General features: G+C 44.0%; 1 protein-coding gene across 7 annotated transcripts in view; it reads left to right on the plus strand.

Moving 5' to 3' along the window:
- The first annotated feature begins 12,793 nt into the window (after nt 1–12,793).
- Nucleotides 12,794–27,608, plus strand: part of SHISA6 (shisa family member 6) — a 263,665-nt gene continuing 248,850 nt past the window's right edge. For 3 of the 7 annotated variants that reach the window (XM_080993818.1, XM_080993819.1, XM_080993822.1), the window contains exons 1-2: nt 12,795–12,948; nt 13,474–14,403. In XM_080993818.1, coding sequence (XP_080849944.1) covers nt 13,748–14,403 — 656 coding nt within the window. In that variant the 5' untranslated portion in view covers nt 12,795–12,948; nt 13,474–13,747. Of the gene's footprint in view, nt 12,949–13,473; nt 14,404–27,608 lie in introns of all 7 variants that reach the window. The other 4 variants (XM_080993821.1, XM_080993820.1, XM_080993823.1 and 1 more) reach the window with 2 other exon arrangements.

Below are 27,608 nucleotides of genomic sequence, written 5' to 3' on the forward strand. Positions count from 1 at the left end.
CCTCCTGGGCTGGGACAGACTTCCTCTACATGTGACTAGAGGTGGGCGTGGCCTCACCTGTGCAGGTAACAAAATACCTAAGCAGAGGCCGCCATCTCTCTCTCTTTGACTCCATTCCTTGAAGAAGCAACATCTGCTTAGCCTAAGATGCTCTCTTGGCTTCCAGCCAAGAGAGGACAAAGGAGCTATCTCCTTATGGGATAGTTTCCAGGTATACAGTGGTAACTCGGGTTAAGGACTTAATTTGTTCCGGAGATCGGTTCTTAACCTGAAACTGTTCTTAACCTGAGGTACCACTTTAGCTAATGGGGCCTCCTGCTGCTGCTGCCCCGCCGCCGCACAATTTCTGTTCTCATACTGAAGCAAAGTTCTTAACCGAAGGTACTATTTCTTGGTTAGCGGAGTCTGTAACCTGAAGCATCTGTAACCCGAGGTACCACTGTATTACTTTTGTAACTTAAGGCTGCCTTCTGGGATCCATCTGTGAACAGATTGAATCATAGAATCATAGAATCATAGAGTTGGAAGAGACCACAAGGGCCATCGAGTCCAACCCCCTGCCAAGCAGGAAACACCATCAGAGCACTCCTGACATATGGTTGTCAAGCCTCTGCTTAAAGACCTCCAAAGAAGGAGACTCCACCACACTCCTTGGCAGCAAATTCCACTGTTGAACAGCTCTTACTGTCAGGAAGTTCTTCCTAATGTTTAGGTGGAATCTTCTTTCTTGTAGTTTGGATCCATTGCTCCGTGTCCGCTTCTCTGGAGCAGCAGAAAACAACCTTTCTCCCTCCTCTATGTGACATCCTTTTATATATTTGAACATGGCTATCATATCACCCCTTAACCTCCTCTTCTCCAGGCTAAACATGCCCAGCTCCCTTAGCCGTTCCTCATAAGGCATCGTTTCCAGGCCTTTGACCATTTTGGTTGCCCTCCTCTGGACACGTTCCAGTTTGTCAATGTCCTTCTTGAATTGTGGTGCCCAGAACTGGACACAGTACTCCAGGTGAGGTCTGACCAGAGCAGAATACAGTTTACTCATTGAGTGAGTAAACTCTTTACACTTTTATAGAAGTCTGTGTCGTGCCTTTCTTTTAATGAGGGACTAAAGGGGAAATTACAGGAAACTTATTTTAGAGGCTTATACAAGCCTGGCAAATGCTAGTTTAAAAGGGGGAATGTTACTCTGCTAAATTGTAGAACTTGTTAACACAAGTTGGAAAGGATATAATTAAACAATATATCCTCTCCGGCCTCCCTGAACATTCCCACACAATCTCTAAGTGGGACCTGAGAACAAGAGCACTCTCTCCTCCTGAAGTTTCTAGCAACTGGTATTCAGAAGCGTACTGGCTCCAACTTTGGAGGAAGAGCATAGCCATCATGGCGAGCAGCCACTGATGGATAGCCTTGTTGTCCACGAATTTATGTAATCCTCTTTCAAAGCAATAGAAGATGGTGGCCGTCACTGCCTTCTGTGGGAGCGAATGCCAAACTGTGGGAAGAAGCACTTTCTTTTGTCTTCCAAAGTTCTATTTCATTTGGATGTCCATAGGTTCTAGTTTGGGACTTTTTTGTTTATAAAAAAGTGAAGAAGAAGAAGAAGAAGAAGAAGAGGAGTTTGGATTTGATATCCCACTTTATCACTACTCGAAGGAGTCCCAAAGCGGCTAACATTCTCCTTTCCCTTCCTTCCCCACAACAAACACTCTGTGAGGTGAGTGGGGCTGAGAGACTTCAGAGGAGTGTGACTGGCCCAAGGTCACCCAGCAGCTGCATGTGGAGAAGCGGAGACGCGAACCTGGTTCCCCAGATTACGAGACTACCGCTCTTAACCACACTGGCTCTGTGAGGAAAAGGTGATGTTAGAAGTTTATAAAATCATGCCTGGCGTGGAGAAAGTGGATAGAGAAAAGTTTTTCTCCCTCTCTCAAGACATTGAAACTTGTGGACACCCAATGGCTACATTCTAGTCTTCCAGTATGAACAATGATCTGAGGGACAAGTTAACATATTTTGGTTAAAAGATCAGCAACTTAATTTTTGAGTTCTTTGAGATTTTTTTTTGGGTGGGGGATGCCAACCAGGCCCAGTGATTTCAGTGGTTATTTAGCCAATTAGGCTTTGAACTTCATCGAATATGAAATACCCTTTTATGCCAACCAAACACAACAACATTTCAACCATTAAATACTCTCTCAACTACCACTGCATGCAAGAGAAGGGAAGGGATGCAAGAAACTTCAAGTAGATAGAGAATGCTCCTAATTAGATTCTCCTTTCTCTGAACAACAGTAGTCTGGCAGTTACAAATCCTTCAACCTCAAAGAAACCACAAAGCTATAGCACAGAGTACTAAAACTATTATTCTCGCAACTCTTTCATATCCAGTCACACGACAGTGTATCAGCCACTAAGGTGAGGCTATTGAAACAGGAATTTAATTAAGAGAGTTCACAATGAAATGCCATTGTTTTGCCAATATTTCACCTTCTGATATAAAATCTGACTACTTCCTTTTTTAGTGTTTTCAGTTTCAGGATTTTGACAAACTATTCTGACACCTGGACCACAGGTTTATTGTAGTGATTCTCACAAATATATTTTTCTCAGTCTCTGAAATAGCAAAGAGATAGTTTCTACTCAGCGAAGTTACCTGGTGGTCTTTGTTTTGCAGTGAAACAGACAAAAAATAATTCAAAAATAAAGTGAATGAATAGCAATACTTGCATTGGCCGGCTGCAAAAGTCAAATGCAGTTTGTTGCTGGATTAAAAGCCCTGATACACTCAAAACATTTGAGAAACGTTGCCCATAGGCCTCTCTGATTTTTCTCTAGAATTAGTAAACAGTGAGGACATTTTTTCTCCTGTATTTTAGAACCAGCTCACCTTCTTTTTCTCAACAAGACACCTGTTTGCTTGATTATTCTGTGCAATGTCAGAGTGCTTAAACCTGTGAAAAGAACTTCACTGCTCCTACCTGCACCATCAAACTTTTAGCACTTTCTGTGACTATTATTTTCTGGCCTTTGATTTTCCGGGACCCAGGGCCCACCTTTAATTTCACCAATACTTCAAACTTGTATATTATTATTTTTCTTTACTGTATCTCTCTAGATCTGCCATTTTCTCCCCCTCTCTTTTGCCATCTGTTGCTGTCTGCCATTTTCCACCTTTTTCTCTTATGCTCTTCCCTATCCAAAGATGTTTGCTGTTGCCACTTCCTTTACACGAGGCCACAAACCATGAGTTTAATGTGCTATTGCATGGGGCATCAGGTTTATGTAGCCATCTGTACTCACTCATGTACACAGGATATGTCCAAGCAGATCACAAGTAAGGGAACAAGGACACAGGTACCCTCAGCTTGCTTTAAGGTTGACAGCCAGGGAATGTTAAATTCCAGAAATTCAACTTTTTCTCTTGCACAATAAAAATGTTATCATTAAATGGGGCGTCTTGCTCTGTTTACCCCTAGCATCAACGACTTGCACATGTTGTGTCAACCTGTTTCTGTGCCTGTACAATTCTGGTGGGCTTGGGGAATATTGGGATGATACCCCAGCCCCAATCAAAATACACATGGAGAAGGCTCAGAGGGGGTGGGGAATCCCCCCCCCCAATGGCTCACATTTTGAAAACCTGTATCTTAAACATGACCGTCTTTCTCCCATCTTTCTTTTTATGCCATACATCCAAACCCCATGGCTGTTGCTCTGTTCTAAGGGTTCATCTGCCTGCTGATTCACATTGTGGCCATCAAAACCTCTGTAGTGGTGGCTTCCACAGCTGGGACACTTTGCTTTTGGCTTGTCAGATTTTTGATGTCACAAAAATAACCGACAGATCCTGTGTTTAGGGGATGCTTTCAGTGAAGCACTAATTATTAGATCACTGCCAATTTGAGAGGAGGTTGCAGGCAGCATTCCATTGGGGTCTGCTCTGGATGCATTACTGTTCCACAGTTTCATTAATGGCCTAGCTTAAAGAAGTAGCAAGTACGCTCAGATCTGACGATGGCTCAAAATGGAGGAACTACAAGCACTAGAGGGCAAGATTAAAATTCAGTGTGATGTTTAAAATAATTTTTTTTTAAGAAATACAGAAATGTTAACTGAGGGAAGACTGTCTGGGTTTAGTATATTCTGTGACAAGCTTGGGAAAGGGACAGTACACAGCTCTTGCCTGTGTGTATGAGACACACACACACAAAATCACAAAGTGAAATCACCAGCAGCTTAAGACTCTACAGGCTGCTGTGCCAAAAACAGGCAGAGCAACTCACCTAGACTAAACCTTCTGCTACTGTCAAATCATCAGGATTTAAATGAAGCCATTTGTGCCCTTTCTTCTACCAGAGTTTGTTCTCTGCCGTCAGAAAAGAGGATAATTTGTCTTGATAAGGGAGAGATTGGTAGTGGTTCACTTCATCAGTGTAAATTAATGCTGCCAACCTACACACTGTCTGTTTCATGGACTTGCCTGTGAGAGAACTCAGGAAAGGCATTTTGCAATTTTAAAGTGGGGTGTGTGTGCGCACACCTGTGGCCCTCCACATGTTATTGGATGATGGGAGATGGAGTGCAACATCTGGAGGGTCATAGGTCCTCCATCTCTAAGCTAAAAGCGTTGGAGCTGAGCCACAAAATCCAGTTCTGAGATCCAGTGACTAAATGGGACGAGTGGGCTTGAAATGAATGCATTGTTGCAACACATAACCATTACAGTTTGGGAAGTGCCCTGTCTATTTCCTCCATTTTAAATTGGTTACTTCTGTTGAAGAATCTTGGCTATGTTTCCATTATTTTTCTCACTAGAGATTAACAGAGGTAATCAATAAGGATAGTGTTTGAATCTCTCTCGAGGGTAGTAGGGTACTGAAGAAGAAATGATTGTTTTCTCTGAGGTACATCACCTGGGCTTCTTCATTGTAGATCATCTCTCTGCCTCCCTTTTGGAGTCTATAACCTAAGTCATTTGCTAAAAACTCCCTTGACTACAGAATGCTCCATGAATGACATAAGTATTGATGCATCAGGGAGCAGAACAGGATGCACTGCACAGCGAAAACACCTGAATCTTTTAGCATTACGTGGGACAGAGACACAGTTCGTCTGTTTCAGTTCTGTTTAGAAAAACCAGATGGTGTAGTAAAACAATCCCCAGTTCAGTTTTTCAGATATTGAAGTGCTTTGTGTTAAACATTGACATCAAAGGACTTTGAAATGGCCATGCTAAGCAGTCACCATGAAATGTCATTGCTTCATTAGTGTCACTTTAAAGGCATAACATTAGATTTCCAGCGCTGCTGTGTGAGTTCCGTAGCCATATTATGCATAGGGCAGTTTAATTGCCAGCAGCAACAAGTTTCACCCATTTTCTTTCTCTTCTGTGGTTAAGTAGTCACAATAGCACAAGTACTAGTGCAATCAGACTTAACATGTTTCCATAACTTCAATATACCCACCAACTCATTCTGTGTGTGTTTGTGTTTGTGGTGTGTGCGTGCACAGCAGTTAAAAACATATGATATTGAGTGTGGAAAATCTTTTAAAAGCCATAGCTACTCATAATGGGCTTTTCAACTTATTTATGTGTATATGTATGTCAGTCAGACTAGTCAGAGACATTGTGCCCAATTTTATTATTTTAAACAATTTTAGGGTGCAAAAGTACCCATACTCAGTTGCCCTAAGTTGAGCTTTTTTGATACAATCCTGATGCACAATGACACTGAAGTAAATGCAAATCACACTAACACTAACCTCTTTTATGAATAATTCATTATTATTTTTTTACAAAAAAAATCCCAAGTGCAATGGTAATCTTAGTGAAAATTCAGTGTCAAAAATAGCAAGGAAGACTCAAATTCTAAGAACAGTATGATGATTACTAAATGACTTGCAATGCCCTTGCAGGTAGTAAGGAGAGAGATGGCCCAAATTATTCTAATTAGGAGTTTTGCTGAGTCAGACAGAAGCTACTGAGCATGAGGTTAACTGGAGGGAGAGTCTTGTTTTCTCTCAGAAAGCTCCAGCTTTGTATTCTCAGGGCTGTCTAACACAAAACTTTCTTCTTCATGAATATTACCTCAGTGGAAGAAAGCCATGGCATTATTTGCTAATGATGCAGCTGACAATTACTCTTCCCACACATGATATCCATGTAGGAAAAACCATCCTTTATGGAGTGGTGAGGAACCTTTGGCCTGGGGATCAAATCAAGCCCTCAAGGCTTCTCTGTCTGGCCTAAGACTGTGCTCAGACTGTGCACATTTCCAGGCCACACTTCCTCTCCACAGGCTATATCCTTCACTGACCCAGTTCCATCCTTGAGAACTTCTGCATAGCTAGAACATGTCCTTGAACTATGATAATGCCTGTTTGCCTGAATGGAGAGGTATGTGTATGTGTAGAAATCACTGGTTTATGCATGGCTGAAATGTAGCCTATTGGTCAAAGGTAAGAGCCACATCCATTGCTCTGCCCACTTTTGCCACTGACCATGCCCACATTTGCTTTTGGTCCTCACCACCAACAGCTTGAATACCTTTACCTCACCCCACCTGCAGCGTGCTCACAAAAGAATGTGGCCCTTGGGCTAAAAAGTATTCCCCATCCCCTCACCTAAAGGTAGCCAGATATTATTGGACTCCAGCTTCCATCAGCCCTACACAGCATGGCCAATGCTCAGGAATGCTGGGAGCTGTGGTTCAGCAATACTTAAAGGGCACTATATTGCCCACTTCTGGGCAATAGTGTGACCCAAACCTCTGCCAGAGGGATTATGTTGCCAGTATCCATCCCGCACCCCATGTTGCTTTTGAATTATGGTGCTGGAGGAGACTCTTGAGAGTCCCATGGACTGCAAGAAGATCAAACCTATCCATTCTTAAGGAAATCAGCCCTGAGTGCTTACTGGAAGGACAGATCCTGAAGCTGAGGCTCCAATACTTTGGCCACCTCATGAGAAGAGAAGACTCCCTGGAAAAGACCCTGATGTTGGGAAAGATTGAGGACACAAGGAGAAGGGGATGACAGAGGACGAGATGGTTGGATAGTGTTCTCGAAGCTACCAGCATGAGTTTGACCAAACTGCGGGAGGCAGTGGAAGACAGGAGTGCCTGGCGTGCTCTGGTCCATGGGGTCACGAAGAGTCGGACACAACTAAACGACTAAACAACAACAACAAAGTGTTTGCTACTCAGTGAATAATCAGAGCAGAATGGTCTGAAGGCAAATGATGCAGTTCTACTGTGGAAGCTAAGCAGGTTTGGCTCTGGAAGCTGTCTGGATGGAAAAACAGTCTAGAACAGGCATTCCCAACCTGTGCCCCCCCCCCCTGATGTTTTGGCCCACAACTCCCATGATCCCTAGCTAACAGGACTAGTGGTCAGGGATGATGGGAATTGTAGGCCAAAATATCTGGAGGGCCGAAGGTTGGGGATGCCTGGGCTAGAAGCCATTCAGAAGCCACTCTGAGCTTTCTGGAGGAAAAGTGGGATATAGTTTGAAAAATAAAGTAAATCATCAGGAAGTGACCCTCGGACTTTTCAAAAAATCTATGTTGCTATAGAAACCCCTTTAGAAAGATAAGACATCCCAAGGGTCCAAGATTAGCATTTTGTTTGTTGACTTGTAGTCCTAAAATGAAAACGACATAACTCTTTGCTGCTTTCTAAATTATGCTAAGCAACAATTATGCACCTGAGCCACCAGTAGAGATGAAAATGTTGGTAACAGACCATGAAGAGAGCATCCCAATGAAAAGAGCATCTGCTGTTATGTTTCGGAGCTTTGACATGTGGCTGATACAAACTTTGTCGGAGAAATGAAGACTATCGTGGAATAAATAGTAGCTTCTTTCCCTTCTACATTCATTACAGCTTGAATTTATTTATTTAAAGCATTCTGCACCACATTTCATAAGATCAGGTTCCACGGTGGAGTACAATATAGAATATTTAAAACAAAATCTAGTACAATAAAATGCTAACAGTACAATCCTCTCCTCACAATACTTTTTGATGGCTGTGGGTGGGTAGGATACTGCTTAGTGTCTTCTCCACCAACCTCCACTGGTAGCCAGCAGAAAGCCCTGAAACAGAGTGGGGGCTGGTGGCTTTTGATTACTGGATTCCTGGACCCTTCAGCTATGCCAGCCTGCAGCTATAGCAGAAGGATGTGGGCAAGGCACTTGGATCAGTGCGGGAGACTACATGGGCTCTAGACTCTTGCCCCTTGTGGCTGATTAAAACAAGCAAGGAGGCGATAGCCAGCTGAGCTACGGAGGTGATTAACATCTATATGAAACCACTGAGTGGTGTTATCCAGAGATTCAGAGTATGTTGTCATCAATAAGCAGATGACCTGCAGTTCCATATCTCCTTCACATCTGCTGTATCAATGTCTGGTTGTAGTAACGGACTAGACGAAAGCTAATAAACTGTAGCTCAATCCAGGCACAGTTAGTGGGAGGTTCCCTAGACCAGATGGGTGGAGTTCAGCCTGTTCTGGAAGGAGTTGTGTTCCCCCTAAATGAGCAGGTGTGCAGTTTGGGGGTAGTTCTAGATCCACAAGTAGCAAAGAGTGCTCTCCATCAGCCTTGGCTGATGTAAACAGATGGTATCTTGACAAATGCATGTGGCCCCAACCTCACAATTTCTGATATAATAGGGGATACTATTAAGGGCATTTAATTACAGGAAAGGAGAAGTTTGTGGAAGGGAGGGTAATCAGAACCTCTCCCATGACTGTTTTGTAAATCCTCGCCTCCTCCAGTTCATTTTCAGATGTGGTGAGAAAGAAAGAAAATCCAAACCACCTGAAAATTACCTGTAAGGTATGAGCAGCCCCTTATGCTAATTGGAAGCCACCCAGAGTGACTGGGGAAACTCAGCCAGATGGGCAGGGTATAAATAAATTATTATTATTATTATTATTATTATTATTCTAATATTATGAAGGAAAAGTGGGGCTAAGAGCTGTATGTGTTTCACTCCTAACTTCTGATTTGACCCTCCGACTCCAGTCTTGAACCAATAACAAACTGTGGGTATGGATAGCTATTGCCATCGCAATTTGCTTATGAGCAGAGTGATCTCATTGGCTGCTGCTAAAGACAGAATGCTGAGTTTGATAGACCTTGGTCTGATCCACCAAGGCAAACCTTATGTTGTTATTCTCATTTTTTGCTGAGATGAGGATTATTGATAAAAGAACCAAGACATCAATCAATATGTTTGTGGGCCTTGCTTTGACCAAGTGGCTCTTGTTTCTTGGAACAGTAGCTCAAGGTCATAATCTGAATGAACTAGATCTTTCTGACTGAAAGATCAGCCACATTCAGTCCATCATTTGGAATATAACTTTAGAAAAACTGAACTAGTCCACTGTTTGCTTTAATTTGCTTTTTCTTTGTCCTTATCTGAGAGAAGCACTTGGGGTCAGGGCAAAGGCAGAGCTACCAATCCCAAAGCTCTCTCTCCTTCTCCACTCTGTTTCTCCGATATTTTTCTGGGAAATGTGCCTTTTTCCTGGTTCACTAGATTTGAGATCTTTTGTCATCATATTCAACCTCTTAAATATCCTATTGAACCTCTAATTTGCTGAACCATTTATTAGAGACCAGTTACTTACTTTGTGTTTACGGGCCCAGCTCTAATGCAGGTTTTATTTTTATTTTTTATTACATTTATATTCCTCCTTTCCTCTGAGAAGCTTGAGGTGGCAAACACTTACCAAATTTATAATAATAAATAGCAATCATCTAACAATCCCTTGAGGTATGTTAGGTTGAGAGTAAGTGACCAGCCCAAGGTCATCCAGTGAGCTACATAGGTGAGTCAGGATTTGAACCCTGGTCACCCAGGTCCTAGTTCAACATACTAACCCAGGGTGGCCCAACTTTTCATACTATGTGGGCCACAACAGTACTTTGACATGGAACCCCTAGGCTGCACACTGTCTTGTCATGGGGGGAGCGACACACACACAAAAGGGGCCCAAGGCTCTGGCAGTGTCCTAGAGCCCTTCCACTTCATTCCCCAAGCTGGGAAAGTGCTAACACAGCTTTGGGAAGGAGCAGGAGGACTCTAGGACCCTGTCAGAGCCTTCACACCTCCTTCCCAAAGCCCAGAGGCATCACTTGCTTGGCTTTGGTAAAACAGTGTGGTGGGGGCATCAAATGTTGCTAAGGGCCACCAAAAATGCTCTTGAGGGCTGCATTTTTGACCATTATGCTCTAACCACATCACCACACTGCCTACATGCAATTAAGATTGCAACCTTATATATACTTATCAGGAAGCATGCCACATTGGACACAGTGGGCCTTTTTTTTTTAAGCATACATAAGATTGTGCTGTGTGAGATGTGTTTCAGTTGCATTCTAGCTCATTGGAAGGGAACACCTCTCTGAACCCGTTTTGGGGTTTGGGCTCAGACTTGGGATGCCTCCTTGCTCAGTAGCTTAATTTGCATTAGCAATATGACAAGACCCTCAGATTTATTTATTTTTAAGTGGATCGTGATGGCAATTGTAGCTATGGAGTTTAAAGCATCCTTCTATTATATGCCTGAATTTGGATAATAATTTTCCAGTATCACTCATTTTCACCATTTGTTTGTTTGGGATTTGCTGACAGCTGCAAGGCTTCTTCTGCAAGGCCTTGGGAACAACTGCCAAAGGTGGACATTGCTGGGTTATGTAGACCAGGACTCCACATTCTCTTATAATAGAGCTTGAGGAAGTTGATGCTGAGAACTTCTCGTTCCAGGTGCATCACATAACACATACAAAACTCTCAGCTCTCGATAATAAAAATGTCACTAAATTCTGACAGAGAGGATTTTGGTTCCTTGCAGAACCAGAGAGTTTACCTTGCCCTCTTGACAGCCCTTCAAGTATAACCATACTCCCAACTCCAATCTTTTCTTTTCCAGGCTAAATGTACCCAGTTTGTTCAAGATTTCCTCACAAGACTTGCTTTCCAGATCCCTGACCATCTTGAGAGGGATGTTTGTTACCAGTTGGTTTATAATGCATGCAACATATACTTAAAAAGTTAGAACTCGACAGTTAAATTTAACACAGTAGCGAAGGGTGAGTGATTACAGGTCAGGACGGAGTACTGCTGTTGCATACCAGATTCATGCTTCACCGTTACTCCCTGCCTACAGCCTCCCATGAAGGAAGATATCAGAGATATGCAAAACCCACCCAGCCCTCTTCAGAAATTTCACCCATTCATCAAAATTGTTTTAACTTCCCCAATCATACCTGCAAAGGCTGTGAGGGGGCAGAGCAGGACTCTTCAGAATTGCCTTGGATTTTGTTTTACACATCTGAACTAGATGCAAATGCAACCTTTAGCAGAATCCCAGGATACAAACTCACGGATTAGGTGCTTCGTAATTCTTTTTCATCACCCTATTGGGCAATAATTCTACCATTCGATGAAATAAGGTGGTAGGCAGAGGGGTGGAATTCTGTATTGTTCCATTTCAGACTATAGTTAGGTAGCAGTGTAGGTTTTTTATTATTATTAATGCTCCTGGTCCCCTGCACATTAAAACGCTCTCTGCATGAAGCAAAACCATCAAGGAGATGGCTGTGCTAACACACTTTCCCTGATGTGCTCATTTACTACATAAAAGGATACCCTTCTCCTTTGCCTTCCTCTTCTGTGGGGAGCATTCAGAAATACGAGCTCTCACCTGCAGAACGAACTGACCCAATGCAGAATACTATCACTTCGGTTTTGCTGCAGTCGTTTTCACACATTCACTGAATGTGGGGAGGGCAGAATTGCATCCACTGCCTCCACTCCATGCAAATGTGAATGAGTGGTATAGGTTCTGTCTGCATAACCAAGAGGGGGGGGGATAATAAAAAGAGAGAGAGAGAGAATGCTCAGCCCAGCGTACAAAGCTATGCCTGCACATTGCTACCCACCTGGCTCTGCTCAGACGTTTCGCTGCATGCATAGAGAGTCTGTCCCTCCACAGGTTCAGTGAAGTGCTGGCTGTTGTGAGAGCAGGTGTGCATGGTATGTAGGTGGTTAAAACGGGGGGGGGGGGGGAACCCGGGTGGCAAATGGGTATCTTTCCCCACTCTTTCAGAACATGATTGAAGATGAAGTGGGAGGAGTCTCATACCTGCTCCTGAGATTGAGCGGGAAAGTGCAGCGTCTTCATTCACCTGGCTTGCCAAGGTGTGCTCGGCTCCTGCATGCGGCACAGACGCCTCTGTTTCCACAAAACAGACTCCCCACAGCCACGCCCCGAAGGTCCAGGCCACAGAGCAGCGCCCAGGACCCTACAGGGCACCTTCTTGGGGCCCTTTAGACCAGCCCTCCCTCTCCCCGCCCCCCTCTTTCAGCTCCGTGACAAACCCATCCCGATATAACTTGTGGACACGCGCTCCCCGCCCCCACCCCCCCGCGCAGCCTTAGTACCATTCAGTTAAGGAAGGTGGCTCCGGCGGGGGGGGGGTTACGCCCGCCTTTTGCCCGCCTCCGGGCGCTGAGGGGAAAAGGGGGGAAAGGAGCTTCTCTCGCCAGTCCTGCAGAGGGTGGCCTCTGTGTGAAGGGAGCCCGAGAGCGGGGCAGGGCAGGGATCTTTGGGCCTCGCTCCCCCCCCACGCCGAAAGGCGGACTCTGTCCTGAGCCCCCCCCCCCCCCCAGCTCCCTCGGCCGTCGGCCCCTGGCGCCGCGGGGCTGCGACTCCTTCGCAGGGGGCCGGGACTGGGCGGGCCTAGAGAGGGAGGCAGGCGGGAGAGGCGGCGGCTCCTCGCGCAGCCTCTAGCTGTCCCCGCCCGCTCGACAGCAGCAGCTCCTCTCGAGCCCGTGCGAGCAGCGGCGGCGCAGGCAGCTCCGGCCAGCGCTCGGCGACGAGGATGCCCAGCCCGGCACCTCCGCAGTGCTCCCGCTCCGCCCCGGCATGGTGAGTGAGGGAAGGCAGGCAGGCAGGCAGGGGGGCGCGCAGGGTTGGCGGGCAAGGGCGAGGGAAGAAAGAGAGGAGGGGACGGAAGGTGGCCGGTCAGGGCTGCATTCCGCGCTGCCTGCCAGCCCAAGGGTCGCTGCTGCTGCTGCTGCTGCTGCTGCTGCTGCTGCTGCTGTTAGTGGTGCTGCTTCTCGCCAGAGACGGTGCCAAGGGAATTCCCTGCCCGGTGAGCTTCTGGGAGCTGTTGCTGCCCCGCTCTCCGCTTCGGCACTATTCTGTCCGGGCACAGCAGCCACACCTGCCTGCCCTCCTCTTCTTCCGTGGCACCTATGCCAGCTTGGGCGGGAGGTTTTCCTTCCACGCCGAAGGCGACCCTCTGCCTGGATCTCTTAACTCTCTGGCCTCTTGGAGTAGGCCCCCTTGGAGGGGCAGCTGCTGCAGCACCCCCTGGCACGTCCACCCCCCCTTCCCTTGCTCATTTTCTCCTGGACCAGGTAGCCTCTGATGTCCTCTTCTCTCTTACAGCCCATCACAGGAGGAGCTGTGATCAGGTCGGGACTTTCCGAGTAAGAAGAGCCCATTCTTGCTCTGAAGCAGCCAAGTCGTGCCTCTTGCTTCTTGCCGGCATGAAGAGGCATCTCCAGAGACGGAGGATGGATCTGGGATGCTGCCAGTGAAGCGCCACCGAGGAGCGCCTGATTCCTACCCCTGTTCACCATCCATGGAGTGGCAGAGCCGAGATCCTTGATTGGGCTGGGCAGAGCCCTCTGCCTCCCAACTTTTGCTCCTCCGGCTCACCATGGGGTGGAGGCATCTCCTGTTGCTCCTGCCTCTTGCCCTGTACGCCTTGGCACTGCTGCTAACCACGCAGGCAGCTGGGCCCCTACGGACACCCAAGGGCAACCGGACACAGGGGGCAGCAGCCCCCCGACGACCTTACAAGCCGGCCAAGGAGCAACAGAACCAGACGCAAGCCAGCACACCACCATCTCCTGTGGCAGCTGGTAGTGGGGGAAACCGTGGGCGCAGTCCAGCAAGGGTACCCTCCAACGTCAGCGCAGGCAGCTCTGTGCCAGCGTATGAGACATGCATGGGCTACTACGATGTGAGCGGGCAGTGGGACAAGGAGTTTGAGTGCAACAATTCCCAGAAGGATTTCCGCTACTGTTGCGGCACCTGCTATTACCGCTTTTGCTGCAACAAGCGCTCTGAGAAGCTGAATCAGGATAGGTGCCGGAATCAGGGCCCGCGCCCCAACACAGATCTAATGACCCCTGCCACCAGTAACGATGGAGCTGGAGGTATACCCAATGGGTATGACCCAAATGAGGACAACACGAATGCCACCGTCTACATTTCATGTGGTGCCATTGCCTTTGTTGTCATTGCAGGCATTTTTGCCAAGGTGGCCTATGACAAAGCACGACAGCCACCGCAGGAGATGAACATCCACAGGTGAGAACAGGGTGTGGATTCTGTACCTATTTACCTCCCCCACGACCTATGCAATGAAAATGCATTAGTGAGAGTGAAGTATGAGCACTCAGTAATGACGGCATCCTACAGCATGGGAAGAATCCCCCTTTCTCACAGAAACACAGCTACTTCCCTCACCTTAGGTGATTAACAGTGGCCCAACTTTTTTCTCCTTATAAATGGGTTGGCTGTATTCCTTGATCTTCCATAGATCTCTGCTGTCCTGCAGGGAATGGAAGAAATAGTTCTCTTTAGGGCACTTGAGCCAGTCCTTTCACCTGCTGTACAGCATAGTTCCTTCTGTGTCCAAAGCAGCTAAGTACAGATGTACTTTCTGGAAGAGATTGCCCCATATCCAGGCACCATGCAGATCCCAAAAGAAATTGCTTTACAGCCAAGTAAGAGTAAGGAGTGGAGAGAGAGAGCCAATCTTTCTTCCCAGGACAATTGCCTCCTTTGCTCAGAATCTTCTTGCCTCCATATGGAGAATCATATATAGAGTCTTGCATGTTATACCATACATTCTTATTTCTTCCCTTTTGTATTCTTGCTTAGTGAACAAAAAAATAATAATATGCCATTTTCGTAACAAGGACAGGATATGCTATTGGGAAGTAGGTTTTCATTTCCAATTCTGGAAAAGGAGGTGGCTTAAAACACACACACTTCTCTGCTCCTTTAGTTTAACACTGGGTTAATAAAACAGACATAATGAACAGAAGTTAATTGGTACTGTAAGTGCAAATGTTTAAAATGGGTCTTCTAGTAAGAAGACTCTTTATAATGGATTCTGAACTAGTTACACTGAGATATGTATGTGGAGAGGGAGTTATGTTTTTAAAACTACTTACTCAAACTCGGATTACAGAGAGTTACAAAGGAAAATGTATGCATCATCACTTATAACAACTGTGGTGGAATTTACTCTGCAAAGAAATAAGTGTTTTCTTTAGGCTAGCTAGGCTGGGGGGGGGGAGAAACAGAGAATCTTCTTATCTGAGATTCAGCTAATCTATATCTAGCTGCAGATGGGGGAGCACCTTCTAAATGGATGGTGTAGGTGTCTCAATTCTCCAGCAATTGTGAGCATTATTTTATAGGCCAATTACCGTAACCACCTGGCAAGTCTTACTTCGTAGGCTTTGAATCTAAGACCTTTAAATTTACTTCTTCAAAATCCAAAGACCTTTAAATGTGCTAACTGCAACAATCTTGATAAGGTCCTGAAATTAACAGGTGTTTAACCTTTTGTAATCTACCCCCATCTCTGACGTGTCCTTCAAATCCTCCATTTCTTCCAACCTTGTATGTTGTATCTACCTTTCGGCCATTTAGATTATTAACTTGCATTATCTCCACAGCAAAGCACAGACTTACATAATACCAAGCAGGCCTTAAGTAAGGAAATAGCTGCCCACGGTCAACAATGCTGAATGTTTTAAAAGCACAAATGAGGGAACCCCCTCCTTTCACATTTCAGCACTGCAGCTAAATATTAACTCTACATGAATGCACTGTTTTCTATGTTGCTTTTGTTTCATATTAAAACAGGCTTCACTATCTTTTCACCCTCTTCAGACACCTCTTCAGATAAACACAAAACATGGACAGGGATTTTCCTTGCACCCATCCTAGTTTGCCTGTTCAGCACTGGACAGTTCCCTTTATATTGGTTAAGCTATACACGCATCTCACTGGGCTTCTGTTTTACATCTCACATGGGTTCCATCTGTTCTCCCCAAACTTAAACAACTGTTGCTGTCTACTATAACTATTCCTCTTGTTCCTCTTTCCTCCCTCCCCTTTGCCACCTGTTCATCCTTTATCCTTCATCACTCAACAGCCTACCCAACCCTTAGTATCTTGGCACCAATACATATTCACTCCCTGGGTTCTCTGATCCCAGTGTTCCCCCTGGTACTTCCTTGTGGCTAGCATTCTGTCTTCCCAGTTACTTCTTGTTTGTATGCTCAAAAGCTAGAGAAAAGGGAAAGTTTTCCTTCTCCCACGCTAACTGCAACAGGACTCACCTTACTGTGTCTGTTACCAAGCTACTCTTGTCACATACCCCATGATATTTTGGGAAGGAGACCCATCACTCTGCATTTTGATAGATTTGTTTTTATATTGTTTAAATTCTACTATAGTTTACATACTTTAAAGCTATTATCTTTTATATGTTTTTAGCTTTATTTATTTTATCTCTGTTGTTTTGATCTCTGTAAGCCACCTTGAGTCCCAGTCTTGATAAAAGGCAAAATATAAATAGATACAGTAATAATAATAATAATAATAATAATAATAGTAACCTTGTATTCCTCCCTCATTAGCTGCAACCATAAGCAACTATTCCAACTCCTTCTATTTTTCAGCACTTCTGGGGTATTAGAAAGTAACACCTGAATGCCAAAAATGACACACAGTGGTTTTTTTCAAAATGAGAAGAGTAGGGAGTGTTGCGTAGCAGGAATACATTTGAAATGTGTAAAGTCAAATGTGTGCCCTTCATTTTACCTCTGTGAATGGCCACCACCTCTCTCCAACTGATATCCACCATTGAGGCAGGACCCCAGAACCATGCCAAATTATTAAAGTTTGGGCATATGTGCCTCACAAATGTAAGCATGTAAAATAATATATATTGAGATATATTTTAAAAATATGCAACAAGAACAATCTTCCTAACAGAGAGAAAAAGCTGTCATTGCACAACTATCATTCATTTAAGTCATCAGTTTAAGACTGTGTTTTGTCAAAATACTTGACCACAATTTTTTAAGGGAAAGACAAGTGTCCTTTCCCTAGTTGCATGGAATACCAGCATGCCTGTAGGTACATTCTCAACACAGCCCCCATCCCTGCAAAGGCTCCATTTATAGTCTTTTTTTCTGATCTATAAGACCTAAAAACAATTTCCTTTAATTTCTCTCTCTTGCCTACTATCTAATATGCAGTGAAGGGCAACTAACTCATCAGTTGGTACAAGTTATCACAGCTACACATACACCACAAACTGAATCCGAACCTTCCTGACAAACCTCAGCTACAACTGCAATCTTAAGGTTTCTGTTCTGAAGGGTTATGCCAGGACAGAGTTTGAATCTAGAACACCCTTGGCTCTTAGTCAATACTTTATGGTTGCTCATACTTATGCCACACACCCCAAAATTGACACAGTCAGAAAATGGGGGTCAAAAATTATTTTTATTGCTGTTTGGATAGAGTCCTGGTGGCTAGCAGAAGCTGAGTATGTGCATCTTTGGCGTATAATACTGAAAGAGGCTCTTGTTTGTTTCAATGGCTGTTCTGCTGAAGCCAGCATGTTTCAGTGAACAAATGACATCTCTGATGAATTTGGAAACCTAGCACATGTTCCTCTTTCCCACATGTTCCTTTTGCTACATATAATGCCAGGGGGTTGGAGACCTCCCATTAAAATCATAGGGAGCCCTGTCAGCCCTGTCTAAACACCTCTTGTCATTTCTATTCCTTTGAAGTTCCCATTTGCTTTTTTAAAAGATGAATTCTAAATTGTGAAATGAATCACCTGTATGGAGATGAAGGGCATGAAAGAATGAATGACAGAGTGAGCGTTTGGGGGGGGGGAATGACTTCAAATATCTTTGAAAAGAGTTGATTGACTTTTATTATTAGAATATAGTAGATGACAAAAGATTATGCCTTTCAGAGACGTTTAGCCTAAATTTGATCAACAGTGGCACAATGGTTTAAATATTGTGAAGCACTGATCCAGCTTTTGGGATGGGGTGGGGAATCTCTTCTAGCTCAAGGGCCACGTTCCCTTGTGGGCCACATGTCTGTGATGGGCAGGGCTAGAAGTGGGAAGAGCAGTGGATTTGACTCTTACCTTCATACAGATGTTCCTCTATATTCCATCCAGAGGCTTTGCACATGTACATACAGACATCTATTTATTCATGCTACATCCAGACAAGCAAAAGGCACTGTTACAGTTCAGAGATACATGGCATCCAGCAAAAGCACTTGAGGAGGACACAGAGTAAGGTCAGGGGAGGGCATGGCCTTACGGCATTCCCAAGAGAGAGAGAGAGGCCTAGATGGCCACATATCTGAGGTTCCCCACTCCTGCACTAGGGGCTGCATGGCCTGTTGTTTGTCTCTGTTTTAAAGGTGACAAAACCACACCTGTCAAGGCATGACAACTCTTGATACCATGACTAGTATGCTCCTGTTTCCCACAGTTATGCACAGGTCTTGGGTCTCTAGAGATGACTAAATAGTGAAAAGTTGGGGGATAGGAACAGGAATGTTGCATCTGTTCTTATGAGCTCTGATGGAATGTTGGTGATGCAGATGGAACAGGGAAGACAGTAATGGTTGGTTGCATTCCAAACTGGGTTGGGGACTAGGCAGTCATCCAGCAATTGCAAGCACCTTTTCAGATTCAAGTGTGTGATGAATACAATACTTGCTGCAAATAGCACAATGGTTTAACTTAAAACTGTTTTCTTAAAAAAAAAAAGGGGGGGGGGGAGCTCATTATATGCCCAATGCTGTTTCTATGGATTTTAGTGGGAAGGATATCAAGCCCTAAATTGCAATGGATTTCACTTAGTTTAGAATTTGATAGAGGGCATGTAGCTACTGCGACAATTCTTATTTAGCTCTTTGAGGAAGCAGCGTTAGCTCAGTGAGAGGAACTTCCAGATGGATACCAGGTCTTTTAGTTGCTTATGACACAATTGCAATCTCATCTGTGCATGAAGAATTGCCACTGCTGGTGGGTCTTGTGAAGAGTGCATTTCACAACTAGAAAGAAAAACTTGTTTTTGTCATTTTCTTTCTCAAAAAGCAACACTATCCATGTTCTTGGAGGGTGGCATTGCCCAATGAACATTCGAGATGATTTTAAAAAATAGTTATAAGTGAGATTAGTTGGCATAAGTCTATGTGCATATATTTCTTACTATATCCAGGAAGGGTTCCAATCTATAGAAAACATAATGTGGCTCAAGTGTCGGGCAAAGCATGGACTGTAGTTTTGAATTGCCTGGAGCAAAACAAAGAACTTCTAAACAATCCTAAAATTTATTTATAGAGGCAAAATTTCAAGCATATTAAAAGAAACATAAAATAGCATCCTGAGCATTTCACCAATTTCATCTACATTTTTTAAAAAAATATTTGGGGCTCCTATGTCAATTGCATAAACATAGCTACCTTTTTCATTCAGTCAGATTGGATGCAAAATATATGGGGAGAAATCATGTTCATATTGTCATAACAGGTGGGACTCTACAGTTTTTTCTCTTTTCCTGGGGCATCTGTTCACAGATCATAGAATTGTAGAGTTGGAAGGAACCCTTTGGGTCATCTACGCCAACTCCCTTCAATGCAAGAATCACAACTAAAGAATCCCTGACAAATAGCCATCCGACCCTGTTTAAAAAACTACCACCACCTCCTGAGGTAGTCCCTTCCACTGTCAAACAGCTTTTACTGTCAGAAAATTATTCCTAATTGTTAGTCAGAATCTCCTTTAGTCAGAATCTGTTATGGTTACTTGCTTAACCATATTCATACGTTTTATTTAACGTACTTCTGACTACACAGGTACTTATAGCAAGGTGAATTTTAGAAGTCTTTTCATGCTTGTTGTTTGGTGAGCACAGATCGTGCAACCATGAAGGTTTCCTTTTAGCCTTCATGTTCTGCAATTCCGAACACTGCTGTTAGACTTTCCCCAGAGCTTCCCCCTCCATAAAATGATCTGGATTCTAAACTAATTCTGCTACTGAGGCATATAGCCCAGAAATAGCTGTGCAATGATCTTGCCCAAGTAAAGAAGAGATTTGTATTTGTTGCCTCTGCCATTTCTGCCTCTCTCACACATGTTAGTTTAAATAGTGGGACTTCAGCCTTGAGTGGATTATTGTAAACAGAGTTGGTCTGCCTCAGAGTGTGTATGTGTGTGTGTATACCAAAAAAGTGCTCTAAATCAGGCCCTAGATATGTTTAAGTCTGCACCCGAAACACACAAAACACCCGAAAACTCTAAGAGCATACTTTGATCTCACCATACTCCAGTGATACTTGGTGGATATTTCAGGGTATTCTGCATATTTCTGATGTGGCTATGGATGGAACACTGCACACCTTATCTGTCTTCCTCCTATCTAATTAATTTCCCTGAAATGTGGCAGCATTATATTTTGCTGTCTCCGAAGTTAGGTTTTCATCTTCTAGTACTTACCAATGTTGCTTCCTTTTTTCCTGCTTCTGTTAAATTCATATTGAAGCTCTTGTTCATGTTGGCAGATGCTTCTGGGATTCCTCCAAAGCACGAATTCTTCTGTGCCATGAGCTTTTGCTCACATTTGCATTAGCCTGGGCTAGTGCAAATCCATAGGTCATTTTTATATTAGATGTGCACTGCTGCACAACAGACCCTGGTGATTTTGCATTTAACTGCAACCTCCCTATTTTCACTCTCAGGAACAGTGTTGGCAGCTGGCTGCCTCACATCACTCAGCATTCCTAACTGGGCATGTATTGTAGTGATCGGCAGGAGCCAACACTTCAGATGTAGCTTGAGAGAACTGTAGTATTTTTCTACCCAGAAATAAGTTTGAACTCTACCATTTTGCCACATAACAATCAAACTCGCCTGTAAGTGTGTTACTCCTCTAAGCCATTCCTTATGATTCTTAGCTCCTGTAAGTCATATGCTGATTTATTGTTAGCCATGATTTGGATATGTGTGACTGAGGAGATATTGGTAATTTACTGGCTGTTGGATTTACCTTTATCACCAATTGTAACTAGAGATTTAAGGGGGGAAACAGAAGTCCTTTGGCCATGTAGAAACACCAACATACTTTTATTTCAGGAATGTGACCCTGGCCTCCTAAACATGTACTGTCCACAGCCATCACACTCAGCTGAGATAATTTTAGTTGCCAGCTGTGTTTTCATTTCTGTTGCTAGAGTTTGGTTGTGTAATGTTGTTGTGGACCTCTGAATTAGAGTTGCATTTCTGCGATGGTCTGTGTACATCTCTCTGCAGCATCCCTTACTTGAGAGTCTAGTTACAGACAGGATCCAGGAACAAGAGATACTACAACAGAAACGCTACTAATTTTGTTGAGCCTGCATTTTTGTTTTGGGTCAGCCTTGATTTTCCCCATCAAATTATTCTTCCCTGTCATGCACAAGCACCTACATACGAGAAGTAATGGCATCTAACCATTAGTGAGGTGCATTTCAATGGATTTCTATTAATTTCCTGCCTCTATATAGTGCACCAAGCTAATAACATTACAAGCTGGAATTCATTCAGAGCTTTTTGAAGCTTTGCTAATTAGGAGAAAACCTGTCAGTGCCAATGGGGCTGCATTGGTGTTTTAAAGAAAACTCTGGCTCCATCCATCGCTTAAGCTTTGCTGAGGTCTACACAGTCACAGGAATCTTCCTCTCTCAAACCCTGACTGACTTTTATAGTATAAGTTAACGTTCCATAGCCCTTTCCAGTTTCCTAGCCAAAAGCTGCTATTTCTACACAGGAACACCATTGACATATGATGCAAAGTGTTTTGTACCCAAGAATTTCAAATAGAAAATGTAATTAAAAAACAAAAACCAAAACAGTCAAATGTTTGGAGTGAGCAATGCTTGATGTCAACTGGCCATACTTGCATCTCCACTAGAAAGGCATCTGCTCTTTCACATGAGGTTCCCCTCGGTGTCATGCTTCAGTCTAAACAAACAAACAACCAAAAAATCCTTCCAGTAGCACCTTAGAGACCAACTAAGTTTGTTATTGGTATGAGCTTTCGGGTGCATGCACACTTCTTCAGATATGCTTCAGTCTGTTTGTCTTCTTTACTAACCCCTTTTCAAAGTGACAGTGGCTCTTCATTGTGCACGCTTATTATGATACATGAATGTGAGTAATCTCAGTACTTGAACCTGCAGCCCACTCACTCGGCACGTACATTGTGAACCACCAACGTATGCCCTTCTCAACAGCCATAAGCAGGATACAATAGTACACAGACAGATTCGCAAACAGACACATGCACGCAGAGCTCTAAAGCCTGAAACACGCACCATTCAGTTACTTTTTATTTTTATTTTCACAAATGACATTTTATAACACGTGCTTCCAAATCCTCTCTAGGAAACTCTCTGTAACACCGCAGGAAATGCATAGATGTGCCTATACGTTTGGGTTCTGGAGGGGAAATGGAAGAGATGGGCAGGGAAGTGGGGCATTGAACTGAATATCTGCTTCCTGTGAAGTGTGGTGTAACATACATTCAGGAACCTAGGAAGTTTTCAGCACTGTGCTGTTAAAACCGATGAGTATATAAACCAGGCCAGAATCAATTTGACAAACGGGCTGCCTGCTTGGATAACATTTTGAACTTTCCATGACACTCGGGCAGCCTGAAGATGGGTACCAGACTGACCGATGAATGGCAGATAGTTCAGCAAAATCCTGACAGCCTGTTTCTCATCCCCCCTCCCTCTGTGTCCCATGGGAGATGCATCCTTTCAGGTGAGCTGCCCGGTTGTCTGCATGAATAAGCTCTGACAGCCTCTTGCCTCTGGCCAGGCAGCATAAAAAGTGAGTATAGGAAGCCACTGCTATCTCTTGGAAGGCTGTGATGGATTTCAGCAAGATCACCACCACATAGGCCCAATTCCAGCACATAGATTTGCACAAAGGGACTCTTCCTACCAGGGCTTGGTTTCAAATGAGGGCAATTAGAATACTTTGTCTTTGGTCCTTGGCTTTTCCTGAAGTCTTCTTCACAAATTCACACAAATAGTGTGAAGTCTTCTTCACACTATTGCTACAACTGAGCAATCTCTCATGTCAATATACGGTGTAGATTCTCCCTCAATGAAGCAGAATCTTAGTGGGGCAGTTAATGGATGTCCATGCAAACAATAGGCAGACTATGGTTATTCACAGAAACAATCCTGTTCCTCTCACAGTTACATGGCAAAGAGGAGTTGACCAGTGATAGCTACTTATTTCATGTGCATCAACGATACACCAATGATAGTCATTGGTGCCAACTGCTGACATGTTTTGGCAATGAGCAGAAGGTGTCCTATGCACTGTCCTTATATTAATCTATGGTTTCAGTCATGGGTATGAGAGGGATGCAGTGCAAATGTTATCGCCCACCCAGATCTGGGTGACTTTCCACTGAAAGGGCTGCCACACAATAGTTAACTGTTCTGAGAAAGGTAGGAGCAGAAGAAAGATATTAGACTATGGTTTGTGGGTTTTCACTGTAAACAGCTGGTAAATGGCTACATCTGGACTCAGAAATTGCAGCAGAGTTCTGTTGTACAAAAGGTTACATCCCTCTCTGCGGGACCCTTTGGATTGCTAATAGGAAGAGATTAGCTGGCACCCTCTGTAAAGTACCCTGACTCATCGTGGGGAAAACAACAAACATGTACCAGAGGTGGGAGAACAGAGTGAGAGGCAAGGAGGGGATGCTAAATAAGTTGGAGAGAGAAAAGAAATATGCTCCTATCACAATTATCAGGGTTAAAAAAGGTAAAGGTAAAGGAACCCCTGACCATTAGGTCCAGTCGCGGACGACTCTGGGGTTGTGGTGCCCATCTCGCTTTATTCGCCGAGAGAGCTGGCGTACAGCTTCCCGGTCATATGGCCAGCATGACTAAGCTGCTTCTGGTGAACCAGAGCAGCGCACGGAAACGCCATTTACCTTCCTGCCAGAGCGGTACCTATTTATCTACTTGCACTTTGATGTGCTTTCGAACTGCTAGGTTGGCAGGAGCCGGGACCAAGCAACGGGAGCTCACCTCATCGTGGGGATTTAAACTGCCAACCTTCCAATCGGCAAGTCCTAGGCTCTGTGGTTTAACCCACAGTACCACCCATGTCCCGTTTATCAGGGTTAGGGTATCTTAAAAAGAGAGGCATGGAGCAGTCTGGAGATACAAAAGACATCTCATTACTGAGAAGGGGCTTATCTATGGATATTAACCTAAATTTGCAAGGTGATTAGAGGTGTTACCTGGATCAGTTAGGACACCAGATGCTGGAGGATTAATTAGCCTCATGTACACCTGCTCATGTTTGTGGTTTGCATTGTCCAATTGCTTACCATTATCTTTTCAAGGTCAGTGTTACCTTACCATGATCAGGTTTATACTACATGTGTTACCTCTGATTTGTCACAATGATAGGTGTATTCATTGCTCTGATCAAGGTAGATCACACAAACACATAGCCTTGGGGGCATGTACAAAGTTCCAGCTGAACTGATCTTCTCAGCAACAACAGCCCAACTTAAGTCAACATAGTTATCTTGCACCCCAGCATTAGAATTCAACTCCTGAGGATCTCGCTCAAAATTGGATGTGTCATGATGAGCTATTATCTGAAGAGATGAATGTGCCTCTACGCCAGCCTGGCTCTCCCATCTGCTCAGATAGGTGAAGCATCCTCTTAGGCAAGATTTGTTTTTCTGATCTAAGATGTATTATTGGCACAAAATGCCTTTCAGTTGTGTCATAGCTCAAGCCTGCAGCGCTTACGCAAGTAAGTAGGCTGCCTTTGGCTCCTGTTGAGATGAGGTTGGCAAGATCAAGCCCCTCATATTTGGTTCTCATTCCCACTGCTCTCTCCTGCAGTTGGGAAGCAATCAGCTGAAATGTTGCGTGTTGCGTGTGTGGTAGAATAGACATATCCATCAAGCGTGCATGATGTCATACCAGGGAGGAGTTTGCTTCTCTTACTTAAGGTTATTGGTGGCAGGGTGTGTGTGTGTTGGAAGTTGCTCACAAACATCATTGTGATTTAATTAGAAAGCAACTAATCATCACGCGTTGGGTTTGCATTTGTTGTTCTGTCTTAATGCCAAACGATACAAAGTGAGGAAGGAAGTGGCATAAAGAGAGCATTTCTTATTGGCTGGGCTACAGAATGAGCACATGCAGTTTGATAGGTCATTCCTACGGCTGAGCAAGCCCGAACCATGGTTTTCTTCATAAATATGGAATTCTGCTGACACAGGTGCTGTGCTCCCCAAGCTGCTTGGGACAGCCTCACTGCCTTCAGTTCAGATACCAAAACAAAATGTAGACTGCAGCTGTAGCTCCACTTGTGTAATCTAAAGTTGGACGGTGCAGCAGAAAAACGAGTATTACAGGGAAAGTATTTCAATAATCAAATGTTCTTTTCCTGAATTAGGCTCTTCACTCTCCCCCTTTACTATCTGTCACCTTTGGTTAGGCAGCTCATCTCCCCAATCATCACTTCCTTTCCTTTCCTTTTATTCCATAAACAGACTAACATACTATTATTTCAGAAGAAGGGTGCAAAAACGAGCTTTCCTCCCCTTTTTTTGCTTAGCGCTAAGTGATGTTTATCTTGTTTACAGCAGTGGTTAGTAAATTGTTCTATTTCTCCTGTAATAGTATTGTGCTTCATGTGAAAACCAGCTCCTGATGCATAGCTTTCTCAACACAGGCACAGAGAGGGAGAAAATGTGAGGGTTTGGATGTCAGACCATAGGATTCTACTTTGTGGACAGACAGTAAGCAAGAGAAGTGCCTTCCTTCTTAGTGATGCTATGCATTAGTATTCCCTTTGCGATAGTTATTCTTGGCGAATGCAAACAGGCTATCCAGAAAGACAATATGGGATGGAACCAAATGCTGTGATTTGCCACATGCCACTGCTGCTCTGCCTTTACCAGCTAGGATCCTCTTGCCAGTAGTTTAGATCCTCTGGTTCAGCTCCTCGGTGGATCACTTCTGCAACCTAACTTTTAATTCTCAGCCAAGACTGAAGGCCTTATTCCCAAGAATACCATTATAATACCAACTTGATGGGAACAACAAAAGTCATAAGGAATCACCAGATTCCATAAATTTGTTGCATTCCAATGGCTATTCTGTAGTGTGCACTTCAGCCCATGTCCTTTTTCTTTTTTGCATCAATAATTTTATATTGCTCCTCAGGTACTTCTTCATCCCATTGTTAGTCTACTTGGGAATTAGTCATGCCATACACCCAAAGACTGGGCATGCCGTGTTAAGGATTTACTCAAGCAATCAGTGAAGACATGCCCCAATCATATTTTAGCTTTTGTAAGATAGTCCCACAAGCCCCAATCAAAGTCAAGTGTATGGTATGGTATGGTATGGTATGGTATGGTATGGTATGGTATACAGTCCATGAAGAATGGCTGTGGTGATGATCTTGTTGTGAAGGATAGGCATATTGCTCTTCACTCCTTCCAAAAATAAATCAGGATAGAAGAGTACTCCAAATTTGGAGAGGAGAAGTACACCATTGTTAATTAAATAGAAGACGCTCACATAAACTCCACAAACAGTGGGGTATTGATATAGGGGGAAAGGAACCATTGCCAAGGATGATGATTGTTTTAAAGACTAGTTAAGAGCTTGTGTGCTGGAGTGGTAGAGCAAGGGAGTGCTCAGACTAAAATTGTCATCTAAAACTTCTGAAGAGACACAAATTGGCAATCATAGGGAAGCAGTGAGTTGTGTCATTGGCACTTTTTATAACACAGGCAATGCCAAACAGGTGCCTATGACTACTTTCATGAATATATTCCACACAGCAATCACAACTGATAAAAGGAAGGGATACGTCCCTGCAACAGAAGTGCAACACGGATAAGAAAGTGAGGCTGGACTGTGCACCACCGATGGGAAACGATCATGTGTTCATTCTGTTAAAAATAGATAGTCATCTAGAAATTCTCTAAGGCTGCAATCCAATGCACACTTATGCGTGGGAAAGCCTGACTGAACACAGTGAAATTACTTCCATATAAACATGCATAGGGTCATTCTGCATGACCACACTTCTGGTACTGATGAATAATAATAATAACAATAACAAGAACAACAATAATAATAATAATTATTTATTTATTCCCTGCCCATCTGGCTGGGTTTCCCCATCCACTCTGGGTGGCTTCCAACAGAACACTAAAATACAATAACCTATTAAACATTAAAAGCTTCCCTAAACAGGGCTGCCTTCAGATGTCTTCTAAAAGTTTGGTAGTTATTTTTCTCTTTGACATCTGGTGGGAGGGCGTTCCACAGGGCAGGTGCCACTACCAAGAAGGCCCTCTGCCTGGTTTCCTGTAACTTGGCTTCTCATAGCGAGGGAA

This window comes from Podarcis pityusensis (genome assembly GCF_964106645.2).
Source record: "Podarcis pityusensis genome assembly, chromosome: 2".
Taxonomy (NCBI): Eukaryota; Metazoa; Chordata; class Lepidosauria; order Squamata; family Lacertidae; genus Podarcis; species Podarcis pityusensis.